At 42.0% G+C, this 13921-nt stretch overlaps 1 protein-coding gene across 1 annotated transcript in view; it reads left to right on the top strand.

The window, feature by feature from the left end:
- Kntc1 (kinetochore associated 1) overlaps positions 1-13921 on the top strand; it is a 96168-nt gene that overhangs the window by 56529 nt on the left and 25718 nt on the right. The window contains exons 30-40 of the mRNA XM_023720670.1: positions 1097-1169; positions 2087-2154; positions 4404-4642; positions 5182-5354; positions 6079-6176; positions 7029-7167; positions 7628-7684; positions 8899-9062; positions 10938-11042; positions 11947-12075; positions 12793-12909. Of these exons, the coding sequence (XP_023576438.1) occupies positions 1097-1169; positions 2087-2154; positions 4404-4642; positions 5182-5354; positions 6079-6176; positions 7029-7167; positions 7628-7684; positions 8899-9062; positions 10938-11042; positions 11947-12075; positions 12793-12909 (1362 nt within the window). The remainder of the gene's footprint in view (positions 1-1096; positions 1170-2086; positions 2155-4403; positions 4643-5181; positions 5355-6078; positions 6177-7028; positions 7168-7627; positions 7685-8898; positions 9063-10937; positions 11043-11946; positions 12076-12792; positions 12910-13921) is intronic.

The following is a 13921-nucleotide window of genomic DNA, read 5'->3' as shown; positions in this document are numbered from 1 at the left end:
GGGGATTGAACTCAGGCCCTTGCGCTTGCCAGAGAAGCACTTATTCCACTGCGTCATCTCCCGGGCCCCAAATGGCAGAAGTGTTTTTTTTGTTTTTTTGTTTTTTTTTCCAGAATGCCTTCAAGGCATGACTGGCTGTCTTGTGTTGTGGGGATCGAACCAAAGCAACCGAAGCCTGACTGCTTTGTTGAAGCAGCCACTTAAAGAACTGAGCTACGGGGCAGGCCCCCTTTCTCTCTTTTTAAAAGCTCTTTAATAATCACTGGAAGTAGTAATAGTGATTATTTATTAAATGTTTTTTTTTTTTTTATGAGACAGAGTCTCTCTGTATATAGTTGAGTCTGACTTTGAACTCATGGTGATCTTCATGCCTCAGCCTTCAGAATACTGGGATTACAGGTGTGCAGCTCCACACCCAGCTAGACCTTTATTCTTTCTTTTTTTGCAGAACCAGGGATTTAACTCAGGCCCTTGCGCTTGCCAGGAAAGGGCTTATTCTACTGAGCCATCTACCCGGCCCCTCTTTATTTTTTAGACATCTGCTATTTTTAAGTTTTCCTGAGAGTATTTCCAAATGTTTAGAGTAAATAATTCTATAAAAAAGACAGGGTCTATTAATCCTACTATAATTGTGAGGTTATTTGAGAGATATATACATACTTGGCGATTTGGAGATTGTGTTAGAAAAGCCCGTACTAGTGTTTATCATATCTGTCCTGTATGAGACTCATTTAAGGTCCATTTTGTGACCACCCAACTACTGCTAATGTGAACTTCTCATGTTTCAGCGACTTTCATTGTTTTTCCCGATTTTCATGGGGTGTTTGCCTTGTTTTGCTGTGCTTGCAGGGCATGGGGTTGACCCCAGGGCCTCACACACTGAGGCTCCCCGAACCACCTAGTTGCAGCCCAGTGCACAGATACAGTGTTGTTCTGTGTTCCTGTGTGGACCACTGAAGTGGTCGGTTCTTTTTTTTTTTTTTTTTTGGTGGTACAGAGGATTGAACTCAGGACCCTGGGCTTGCCAGGCAAGCACCTATTCTATTGAGCTATCTCCCTGGCCCCTTGACAGTTCATTTTCCTTCTTTCTTTCTAGGACCAGGCCTGGAGAATCTCTGTGGCAAAGACATCCGTGGACATTCTTAAAATACTGTGCGACGTTCACAAAGGTACTTTCTGTCCCCTTGCCCTCCTTTGTTCAAGCTCGCCCTTTTTGGACAGGCACCAGTGGCAGCTTTCCTTGGAGCTGCAGTGTCCTTACTTCTAATTGTCTGTATTGATTTTACCCATTTTTCTTACTGAAGAATCTCTCATTTTACCAAAAGTTTAAGAACAAAAGCATGTAAAATCACCTTGTCTTTTGCTTGTACATGGTTTAGTAAGCCATTAGCTGCCAAACTAGATTTTTTTTTTTTTTTGGTACCTTGCTCATTTTTCTCATGTATCAGTTGATTATGCCTGAGGCTGAACTTGAAACAGTTAAGAGAATAATTCTCTTGGAGGAAAAAGCTACAGTATATTTCAGAATAATTGCCATTTTTCTTGTAACCCTGTTTCCCTTTTCTACCTCTACGGAGAATAGATTTCTTGCTTTCAAATTAGAGCTCTTGTGGACTTAAGTTGTTTTATATCAACAACTGAAAAGAACTACTAAGCAACCAAAGCTAATTAATATTTCAGCTTTTAAAATTTCTTACAATGTGGTATTTTAATCATTTTCTATAACAATTCCTGAGCTCGGGTTCAGTAACCTGTGAAGGTTCAGGTTTGCTCAGCTCTGTTCTGGGCCTTCTGGAAATGTCGAGAGCCTGGCACGGCTGTGCCCTGGCCGCTGCTGAGGGCTCCGGGCTGCACAGAGCTTCCCAAGGGCAGCCCGGGCTGGGACAGCCAGCTCAGCTCGCGTGCCCCAGACTGCTTCTGCGCTGAAGCCACTCCTGCCATAGACGGTTAATCAGAGCCCCCATGACCCCTTCACCGCCACAAGTTGCCTCCAGGTACCATTAACACATAAAATTCTGGAGACACATTCAAAGCGTGACCTATGGAATTTGCCTGTGTGCTGTAACTTTTAAGATTTTAATTACAGACAATCTCCAGAAGAAGGATGAGTATGAAGAAACCCTGAAACGATTTAAAATGGTTGCTGGCCTGCAGGTAAAGGTGCACCGCAGATTGCCCCTGTCCCTACTGCTGCCCACACGCTTGCTTATTCTATTGCTTTTCCTCTCACTAGCGTTCATCATTTAAACTAAGATGGTTAAATTTTAACAGTAGAAGGGCTGGGAGATAGCTCAAGATCCTGAGTTTGACCCCCAATCCTGGGGGTGGGGATTCTAACAGTACATGCCCTGTAAAACTGGAATCCTCTGGATGGCATGCAGAAACTGCATTCCTTTGGGAAAAGTGCAGATTAAGGGAAGAGAAGTTTCTTGGTTGCTTAATCCTTTAAAGAGAAGACATTTAATCACGCTTATATTTCACTTTTGAAAAGATTATACATGTGTGACACATCGTTGAAAAAGGCTAAGAAAAACTGGTAACCTGCATGTTACATATGTTTCACCAAACTAAAATTTTAAAATAATTAAATTATTATTTAAATTATTTCTGTACTATGTGTTACAGATAATAAAAAGTTAATTCTTTGGTCCCTCCAAAAAAGGCTGAAAACAGTAGATCTAGTAGTGAAAAGTAAGTTTCCCTCCTTCCACGAGCCTCACACTAGCCACTTCCCCAGAGGAGCTGCCACCGCTGTAATCAGTTGCTTGTGTGTCCTTCTGGCAGTCCCTGTGTGGCCATGCAGGCCTAGGAAATTCTGAAGTTCCCGCTAGAGGGCATTGTGACAGTCTTCAATTTTCAATTGCACATCTTTTTTTTGGTACTGACAGTCGAACTCGGCCTCATGCTTGCCAGGCACTCATGGTGAGTGAATCCTGTTGCGCATCTATAGTAGAAACCAGATGGGAGGGGCTGGTGAGATGGCTCTGTGGTCTAAAGCACCTACTTAGAACAAGCTTAACAAAGCAAAGGGACCATGGTTCAATCCCCCAGCACCACATGCCAGCCAGCCCCGCCCCCTGGTGGGCTGAGCTGGCCACATACACACACACACACACACACACACACACACACACACATATACATAAATAAAAAATTTAAAAAAATAAAATAAAATGATTCTTAAAAAAAATATTAAAAAAAAAGAAACCAGATGGGAGTTTCATATTAATTTCTGTGCACATGTGTCTCTGCATGACAAGTCCCCTTCAGCAAAGATCGCTAACGTCTTGGGAGGAAAACTAGTTGGAAGCACTGTAACAGTTTATAAATGTTGTCTTTACTATAGATATGTGCTGTGTTACCATCAAAAATAACACTCATCCAGGTGTGGTGGCGCACACCTGCAGTCGCAGCACTCTGGGAGACTGAGGCAGGAGGATTGCTCAAGAGTAGGTGTTCTAGGCCCCCCAGGACAGCATTGGAGACCTTGTTTTTTAAAGATATTATTATTTATGAAGACTAAATACAGGGAAAGGAGGAATTACATACTGTAAACGGGAAAGGGTAATGTATGAAATCATACAATGTAGCCATAAAATACCAGTGAAAGATTAAAAAGAAATACTGAGAAAATGGTGTTTATCAAGTTAAGCTTGTTCTCACTCCAGAGGGTATTTGGTAAGTTTGAAGTCGTTTTTGATTGTTCCAGCTTTTGGGAGGGCAGCAGTGCTGCCAGCAGTCCTGTGACGTACACAGGCCAGCCCCCAGCCGTCCCCGTCCAGGTATTAGAAGATGAAGAACCCTGCTCTAAGTACGGGGCCAGTGCAAGGGGCCCGGTGCGCCCGCCCCAGCTCCCTCTCGGTGTCTTCCTCTGGATTTCAGTGAGCTTGCTCTTGAGTTGGAGAAGACCTGGGTCTGCAGTTAGCAGCTAGCCAGGAGTTACAGAAAAGAACAAGTCTGTTCATTAAGCCCCCAGGGTAGTTACAGAAACCAAGTGTTTAAACCCTCTTTCTACTCTACTCCCCACCACAGAATTGTATTAATTGGTAGCGGGGACTGAACCCTGAGCTTCACACATAGGAAAGCGCGCTGCCACTGGGCTACATCTCCAGTCTTCCTGAGCTTTTTATAATATTCTTAGTCTTACAACTTAAAGTCTCAGATTCTTTTTTTTTTTTTTTTTTTTGGCAGAATCCGGGATTGAACTCAGGCTCTTGCGCTTGTCAGGCATGCACTTATTCTACTGACCTGTCTCCCTGGTCCCAAGTCTCAGATTCTTAATTTAGAAGAGAGTAGTCTCTGAGGAAGAGATGATAAAGAGAAGTTTGAAATGTAACAATTATTTTTACCATTGGCTAACCTGAAAAGGACTTGGGACTTTGTCTTGCTTACATTTGCTGCAGGAGAACTTTGAGGTCTTTCTTTCCTTTGATGATTATGGCGACAGTGCCCTCTTAGCTGATCTTCATGAACAGTACGTTAACACCCGCGAAGATGCCCAGGAGAAGCCGGGCTTGAGCACCAGGTCCAAGCTGCACAGACAGGCCCTGGCCCTGCAGGTGTCTGCCCAGGAGCTGGAGGCAGAGCTGGCGTGGAGAGCCTTACGGAGCGAGAACATTGGAGTGGCGCTGAACAGATGCAGGTGATGTCCGGATACACTCACTTTGTGTCTTTAGTAATAAGTGCTAGGCTGGTGACACTTTTTTTTTTTTAAAGCCACTTGTTTTTCACTCCATGAGCCTGTTTTGGGCTTCTGTATCAGACATTAATGGCATAAAAGTCAAAGATCAGATACTGCAGAGTTAAGTAACTTAGCCATTGGGTATAGGCCACCTACATTTTTGACATGAGTTTGACATTTCTTTCAAATAATTAGAAAATGAAACACATTATATGATCTAAAACATTTTAGAAGCCAGGCCTAGTGGCACATGCCTATAATCCCGGTACTCTGGGGGCAAAGGCAGGAGGATCACTGCAAGGTTGAGACCAGCCTGGGATACAGAGTGAGTTCAAGGCCAGCCTGAACTACATAATGAGATCTGTCTCAAAAAGACAACAACAAAAATTTTAGAGATGTTGTATGAGTTGCTCATGGCGGTTATATACTACTGCAAGAGAGGCAAATGCATTTGCTGTTGCTCCAAGTATTCCAGTTGTCCAGTCTGCTTTCCTCCACAGGGACTTGTTTAAGTATCATAGCAATGCCGACACAGGGAGGTTCCTGTTTGTGATGTGTCACAAGCTTTGTCAGATGTTGGCTACTAATGTCCTGGTGACAGCACCTGTGGGCCTCAATCTTCCTTCTGAGATACATGACCTGGCGTGCCAGGCTGCCACCATCTGCAGTCCAGGTACTCAGATTTATAATGATTTCTATTCTGTGGCTCATTGCACACTTGTTTCCCGAATGCTATCTGTTAATAATTGGGTCTTTTTTTTTTTTAAATTTTTATTTATTTGTGTGTGTGTGTGTGTGTGTGTGTGTGTGTGGCCAGCTCAGCCCACCAGGGGGCAGGGCTGGCTGGCATGTGGTGATGGGGGATTGAACCGTGGTCCCTGTGCTTTGCTAAGCTTGTTCTAACTAGGTGCTTTAGACCACAGAGCCATCTCACCAGCCCCAATAAGTGGGTCTTATAACAGGTCAGAGTGGCTTCTCAAAAAGGAAGGCTGTAACTGACTTTGTGGATTATGGTTTTGAAATCAAAATACTAGCCATGTCATCTCTGATTGTAGACAGTACTCACTGTTGTAGGACTGTGAGAATCCTTTTCTCCCCAAATCTGATCTTGTAAGTGTGCTTTAACAAAAAACTGGACCCACTTTTAGGGCAGCCAGAGCTGTGTGGGTGAGTGTGGTGGTGCACACCTGCAGTCTCAGCACTCAGGAGGCTGAAGCAGGAGAGTCACCACAAGAGCAAGGCCAACCTGGCTACATAGAGACCGCCTCGAAAAAAAGTTATGTGGACACCTCTCTATGTTGTGACCCTCATTAGAATTCAGAGTGGGATTTTAAAGAAGGTAGTTTTTATTCTGAAGATCTAAAATAGGAGCTTGATGATTTCTCTTTACTTTTCAGATTTTTTACTAGATGCTTTGGAACTGTGTAAATATACTTTAATAGCGGTGGAGCTTTCTCGACAATGCCAAATGGATGACTGTGGAATCCTAATGAAAGTAAATCCCTTTTGAATTTTTTTCCTTAACAAAAGTCCTGCCAGCCTATCATGCACTACTTCTAAATCACATCCACAACTTAGAAAAAGACTGCATGTACCTCTTCTGTTTTCTTATTCTATAAGACTTTTGTTTTGTTTTGTGGAACCGGGGATTGAACTCAGGCCTTTGCTCTAGCCAGGGAAGTGCTTGTTCCACTGAGCCATCTCCCCAGCCCCCTATACTAGAAGAATTCTTAAGAGAATAAGATAATTTATCTTTCCCAACAATTTATTTGCTTTAGTTTATACTATCTTTTGGAACAGTAGACCTCAAAAGAGGCCTTTTTCGACATTGTCCTTTTGTTAGAGTCTAATTTAAAATGTTTTTATGAGCCATATACCTAAAAAAACAGTACTGTTGCCCGTGGCGCCTGGGCAGTTGGGGGACATTGGTGGCACGACCTCTTCCAGATACCCAAACTCGTGAATGTTCAAGATCTCTGCTAGAAAGTTACATAGTGTTTGCTTATCACTTATACCCATCCTCTCATATACTTCAGTAATCTCTAGATTGTTTGTTATCTGATAAAACATAAGTGCTATGTAAATAATCATTTTAGTGTATTGTTTAGGAAATGACCAAAAAGCACATTCTTATTTAGTGCAGGCAGATTTTTTTTCTGAGTATTTTTGGTCCACAATTGGTTGAAAATTCAGCTGCGGAAGCTGCGCAGGGCCCTGGCCTTGCGTGGCTGTGCAGTTCCTAGCTGTGCGGCTCCAGTCCGTGTGCTTTGCCTTCTTCTTGGTGGAGATGCTGTCTTGGGTTTGCAGTGCGCTGACTTCTGCCTCCTCTATGTGGCCCGCTATTTAGACTTCTTTCGGAACTCATAAAGACCCATACGAGGAGTGGTCTTACAGTGACTTCTTCAATGAAGATGGAATTGTTCTTGAATCACAGGTGGTACTACCAATAATTTACGAGTTGATTTCATCTCTTGTCCCTCTTGCAGGTAAAGCTCACTTATTTTCTATATATTTGTGCTTTATGCAAATTTAAACTGTAGAGGTTTAGACAAGAACTATACACAAAAATATGGATGAATCTTACCAGGAGAGTTGAACAAAAGAAGCCAGGTCCAACTGATAGATATGGTATAGTTTCATTTACATAAAGTATAAAAATAGCTTAAGAAGCATATACTATTGGAGGTCAAGGTAGTGTTTATCCTGCAGAAGGGAGCAAAGGTGTCCCCGGGTGCTGGCAGTGTTGTATTTTGTGGTCTTTAGAGTTCCGTATTCAGTTTCAGGATATTTATTGGAGGGAATTTTTTTTTCTTTTTTTTGCATTTATTTTAAAAATGTTTAAAGTACTTCGCCTTAGACCACTACTTGCTCATAGCATAGAATTTAAATATCTGGGCCTGTGTATTTTATAAACATTTATTTGGTGTTACTTATTCTCTTTTGTAGGAAACAAAAGATACCCCTTGGATTCTACAAGTTTGCCCTACTGCTCCATTAGTGAAGGTATTTGACGTAGAAATGTGTAGCTTGGCTGAGTGTGGGGGCATGCACCTGTGATCTCAGAACTCCGGGGGGGCGCTGAAGCGGGAGGACTGCAAGGTCAGTCCCAGCCTGGTCAGCGTGGTGAGACCATGTTTCAGAAGTTTAAAATAAACAAATAAAAAAGGTTGAGAATATAGCTCAGTTAAAGAGCCTGAGTTCAATCCCCAGTACAGAAATTTAAAAAAAAAAAGAAAAAGAACTCTAGTATGTATGATTTTATAAATATATAAAACAAATTCCTTGACATTGAAAGAATCTGATTTGTTGTGTAATTTTATAGTTATTTCATCATTCTTCTAGGAAATTATGTGATTTGGCTGACAGTTTTACCATGTACTTGTCTGTTCATAAATTCTACTTCCATACAGAGAAATGGTTGTCACCCAAAATATCTCATTATCGGGCTGGGGATATAGCTCAGCAGCATGGGTGCCTGCCTGGCAAGTGCAAGGTCCCAAGTTTGATCCCTGGTATCCCCAAAACAAAACCAAAAAACTCATTGTCTAATGTCCTTCGTTATTTTTTGGCTTAAATCCAGCATCGTTTAAATGCTCTCATTAATTAATTTTGAGAACAAATTCCAAGACTGTTACCCACACTGAAAAAGTATCCTATCCATAAGAGCAATTTCCCATACATAATCTTTTTTAAAAATTTATTTATTTATTTGGTCAGGGTCTCCTATGCAGCTCAGACTTCCAGTGATCCTCCTGTCTGAGCCTCCCCAATGCTGGGATTACAGGTGTGTGCCACCATGCCCGGTTTTGGTGGCCTGCATTGGCTCACCTAGGTTTCCAGGGCCACACAGAATGCTGTACCAGGGATTGAACCTGGTCCTTGCACTTGCCAGGCGGGCGCTTAGACCACTGAGCTATTTCTTCAACCCTAAAATACTTTTATTTATTTATTTGGTACAGGGTCTTGCTGCGCAGCTTGCGGTTCCAGGGTGGCATGGCATATAGTACCAGGGGTCGAATCTGGGTCCTTGTGCTTGCCAAGAAGGTGCTTAGATTGCTGAGCTATCTCCCCAGCGCTTACAATCTTTGTTTAAACAAACATCTAGGGCTGGGGAGATATCTCAGTAGCATAGTACCTGCCTGGCAAGTGTGAGGTCCTGAGTTCAATTCCCAATACCCCACAACCTCAAATATTAAAATCTTTTTATTACTCTGCAGGAGACAACCTTATTTTACCCATTATCCGTTCCATTTCTGCTCTGCTTGAGAACCTTCAGGAATCCAGCCAGTGGGAACTGGCCCTGAAATTTGTGGTTGGTTCCTTTGGTACCTGTCTCCAGCACTCTATGTCAAACTTCATGAATGCTAGTCTGAGTGAAAAGGTATAGTTGTGAGAACAAATGCTTTGACTTTGGGTAAATAAGAATGTAAAAATATTGCCAAACAGAAATATAGAGTCTGCGTTTTCCTGTTCAGCTCTATAGCAAGGAAAATGATTGTGTATCCAATGTAAGAAACATTTGTTACATTTTAATTTATGCTTAATATTTCTGAAATGTGTTAATTTTTCTGCTCTATTTCAACTTACCAAAACAATGTTAAGAATGAATCTTCATGGTGCTGATTGTGGAAGTAATCTAGTAATAGAGTATTTATAGTGAAGCCATATGCTTACTTCTTGGATTTAAAATTTTTAAATGATCACATATACTGTCATTCTGCTTTACGTTGAATAACTGGAGATTTACTTCATTTATACAGATCGGTAAGATCTTATTTATAGCACGAACTATTCCATTGAAATGTGCTATAATGTGGGACAGTGTAAAGATTTGTCCTGATTTATATCAATGTGAAATAAAATTTGATTCTAAAAATAATTCATATTTGTTGAGCATGTACTAAAAGCTCAGGGTGTTTGCACCTTGTCTTAGTCACATGCTTGTTACCAAGATGAAATACCCGACACCACAAGTTGAAGGAAGAGGGGTTCAGTGTGGCTCCAGTTCATCGAGGTTTTAGCCCACAGTTGGCCAGCTGTGAGCAGGGTCGTGCGGCAGAGGAGGAGCAGCTCGTGGCACGCAGCGAAGCAGAGCCGTCACGGGAGCGGGCGGGCAGAGACCCTTCCAGGCTGTGCCCGGGACCCACCTCTACCAGGCTTCACTCCCCAGCTCACATTCAGCTATAAACCCATCAGGGAAATAATCTACTGGTGATCTACCCATGATCCAGTCACCTCCCGAAGTTGCCCCCACTATGAGCCCAGGAGGATTTGGGGGCCATCTAGATAGAAACTACAGCACACACGTGTCCACATGTGCTCCTTGTAGCTGCTCTGGAGGTGGAGACAGATTCTAGAAGGTGGAATAAGTTACCCAAAGCTTTGGGTTGTGTCAGTAGCCACTCACACTCCAGACTCAGCAGTGTCCTTCTGTTACTTTGTTGTTGCCCAGAGTAATCCTTGGCAATGTTATGGAAAAGATTCTGTGAGACAGACTACCTGTGGATATCTCATTATGAAGCTGCGTCTTGGGGAATTGTCCTCATTCCTATACTCTGTTGATATGTATTCAATGCAGATTTTCTTTTTTTAAGCTGTTTCATTGAGGTATAGATTTCAAAATTAAGATCTACGTATTTAAGTGTATCAACCCATATATTCACCTTACCACTAATGCCTCAGTCAAGATGTACAGAACAGGGGCTGTGGAGATGGCTCAGTGGAATAAGCGCTTCCCTGGCAAGCGCAAGGACCTGAGTTCAATCCCCGGTTCCACAAAAAAAAAAAAGATATACAGAACTTTGGCCGCCAAATCTCGCAGTGGATTAAAGCACCTGCTTAGGCAGATGTAGCATCTGGGGTTTGATCCCCAAAGTGCCATGTTGGCCCTGCCCTTGGGGTACGCTGAGACTACAGTTGAGATTGGGCATGGTGGCACCCTCCTGTAATCCTAGCTGTTGGGAGCCTGAAAACAGGAGAATCACTATGAGTCCAATCCACATAGTGAGACCCTGTAGACCCTTACTAAAAAATACTAAATAAATAAATAAAAGATATACAGAACTTTAAAAAATTCCTTCTTATTCCTTTTCAGTCAATCCCCCATACTAGGGCCAGGTTTCTTGTTTTATAGATAAAATGGTAATCCATTTTGCATGATAGCATGAGTTTTCAAAGTGTCTTCATATTTGACACAGTTTTTCAGTGGCATATCAAAGTAGACCTAATGGTTATTTTCTTTGTTCTTTTCTAAAAGTTACTTGGAGAAACCACATTAGTTAACTCAAGGCATACTGTTATGGACTTGAAAGAAAAATCTGCAGTGTTCATCAGGGGAAATGTCACAACGCTGCTACACAAAGTAAGTGCTTGTAGTTTGTTTGCTGATGCGCCTGTCTGCTTTTGACCTCAGTCAGCAGCGCCTGAAGCTCGGCCGCTCACGGTTCGTGGCGTTAGTGTTCTGCCATTGAGAGTTCCCAGGACCTGTGTTACAGCTCCTCGCCCTTGCTGGCATTCTGTGTGGTAATTAATTATGGTGATTGACACTGCAGTGCCCATTTATGAAGTGGCAGTGCATCGTTTTCATTTTCATCCCTTGATTTCAGAATATATTCTTCTTTGGGAGGCAACACTGTGCCATTGATACATTACTAGCTCTTTTTATTTTATTTTGAGTTAGGGTCCTGCTAAGTTGCCCAGGCTGACCTTGAACTTGGGATTCTCCTGCCTCAGGCTTCCTGGTAGCTGGGAGTAGCGGTCATTGAGATCTCCTTTTTTAAGGCTCATTATTTCATTACATGCCACATGTCGTGTACACACCATTTTTTTTCAGTTGGCTGTAGATGAACTTGTGGTTGTTTCTTGGCTTTTGGGAACAATGCTGCCGTGCGCACAGGTGTACAGGCATCTTTCCAATACACTGGTTTCAGTTCCTTTGGATATACACCCAAAGTGGGATTGCTGGTGGTTCTGTTTCTAATTTTTGAGGGACGTCTACAGTGTTTTCCCTAGTGGTTGTAACTAGTTTACATTCCCACTAATAATGTTCAGGAGTTTCTTTTTGCCACTGGTAATCCTAGCTACTCAGGAGGCTGAAGCAGGAGAATTGCCAAGTTCAAACCAAATTTAGCAAGACCGGGTTTAAAACAAAAATACTTCATGAAATATTTATCGGTCTGTGAGTCACTTTGGTGCCAAGTGTGCTAAAATCTTTAATTCTGTTTGGATTGTCAACAATTGCTTCTTTTGACGCTTTCTTCCCTTAGGTATTTAATTGTCGCCTAGTGGATCTTGACCTGGCTTTGGGTTACTGCACTCTCTTACCTCAAAAAGATGTGTTCGAAAACCTCTGGAATCTCATAGATAGAGCATGGCAGAATTATGACAAAATTCTGGTATGTCCTAAGCGAGCACACATTCCCCTCTTGACCTACTGACTTCACTAGCAAGTCTGAAATATTTAGAAGAAATGTAACACACACAATTGTACCAGCGTTAGCTTGACTCGTGAGCAGATACGCAGGTCACAGACACTGCTTGCTTCGAAGAACTCAGATGCCTTTTATTTCTTAAAATCTGTGCAGCCTTCAGAGCCTCATGCATTATACTTCAGTGCGTTTAAAACACAAGGTCCTTGAGGGTGTTGTTGTTGTTTGTTTATGTGGGAAAAGTTTAAGGGATAGAAAACTTTTCTTGAAAAAAAAAAATAAATAAAAATTAAAAAAAAATTAAAAAAAAAAAAACTTTTCTTGGAAGCTATTTTTAAAGATTGACCTCATGTGAGGATTTTGCTTATTGGCTAACTAAAAATTTCATCTTGCTTGTAAAGGAAAACCAAACTAAATCTGTGGCAGCATACAAGCTAACTATAAATACGGTGTAACAGCCAGGGGCGGGGCACTGAGCAACGTGTAACCCTTTATATTCTCACCACAAAAATAGTTCTCATGGGGAGAGGGAATGGCGTTCGGATCCAGGGCCTCACACATGCGAAGTGGATGCTGTACTGCGTCCTTAGCGCAAGGTTATGATTTTTGTTGTTTTCATCTGAAAGGTGTTAGAAAAACTTATTCTATGTGCCATAGACTGTTAAGCCTATTTTAATTTTTTAGGCAATATCTTTGGTGGGTGCTCAGCTGGCCAGCCTCTATCAAGAAGTCGAAATAGGGCTTCAGTTCCATGAACTGAGCACGGATGCCAAGTGGGGTGTTCGTCTTGGTAAACTTGGGGTGAGTTGTTTGTATTCCTGTGATGTCTTGTCCATCCTCGTAATTATTCATTCGGAGAATTTAAGCTCTCCTTGTCGTTCACTTTTATGAGAGGGTATGTATGTAAGCACCAGTTCATAAATTTTAGTTACATTAAGCACACACCAAAAAAAGACCTTTTAACCTCATTTCCTATATATTTATTTATTTATTTATTTATAGGGAAGGGTCTACAGGGTGTTCAGAGTCTCACTGCTAGATTACATTTGTAGGGATCTGCCTTCTTACAGCCCCAAGAGCTGGGATTATAGGCATGTACCACTATGCCTAGTCTCTCTCTCTCTCTCTCTCTTTTTTTTAAAGAAAGTTAAAAGGACCCTGACATTTTCATCTACTTAAATTTTCTGATCTTTTTGAGACAGGGTCTCAATATGCTGTTCAGGCTGGCCTTTGTAGCCCAGACTAGACTCAAACTCACAGTGATCCTCCTGCCTCAGCCTCCCAAGTGCTGGGATTACAGGCATGCATCACCACACCTGGCTTTAACTTTTTAATTTCTAGGTATATAATATTAATTGGCCATTATTAAGCCTAGCATTTAGTCCCACAGTTTTATTTTCTGCTGCTGTTACTTGGTTAAAGGTTTGGATTTTATTTTATTTTTTGATACAGAGCCTTGCTATGTCATTCAGGCTGGTCTTCAATTTACTATGTAGCCCAGAATGGCCTTGAATTTGCAGCAACTCTTCTGCCTCAGCCTCTTGAGTACTGGGATACGGCTGTGTAGCACCACTCCTGGCTTGTTTTTGGTTTTGTTTTCCTTTTTTTGACGTGGGAACTCGCTGTGCTTCCCAAGCAGGTCTTAAACGCCTTATACTCTGCCTCCACAAGTGCATGGGACTAAAGGATTATCTGTGATACCTGGTTTGGTAAAAGGAAAGGGAGGGAGGGAGGGAGGAAGGGAGGAATATTTTTCCGTATTTGAGGTACTGGGGATTCAATCCAAGGCTGTGGCACTGAACTACATCTCCAG

The sequence above is a fragment of the Octodon degus genome, unplaced genomic scaffold (genome assembly GCF_000260255.1).
Source record: "Octodon degus isolate 3935 unplaced genomic scaffold, OctDeg1.0 scaffold00076, whole genome shotgun sequence".
Classification (NCBI taxonomy): Eukaryota; Metazoa; Chordata; class Mammalia; order Rodentia; family Octodontidae; genus Octodon; species Octodon degus.
The sequence above is the reverse complement of the archived record's forward strand: the minus strand, read 5'-3'. Positions and strand labels throughout refer to the sequence as shown.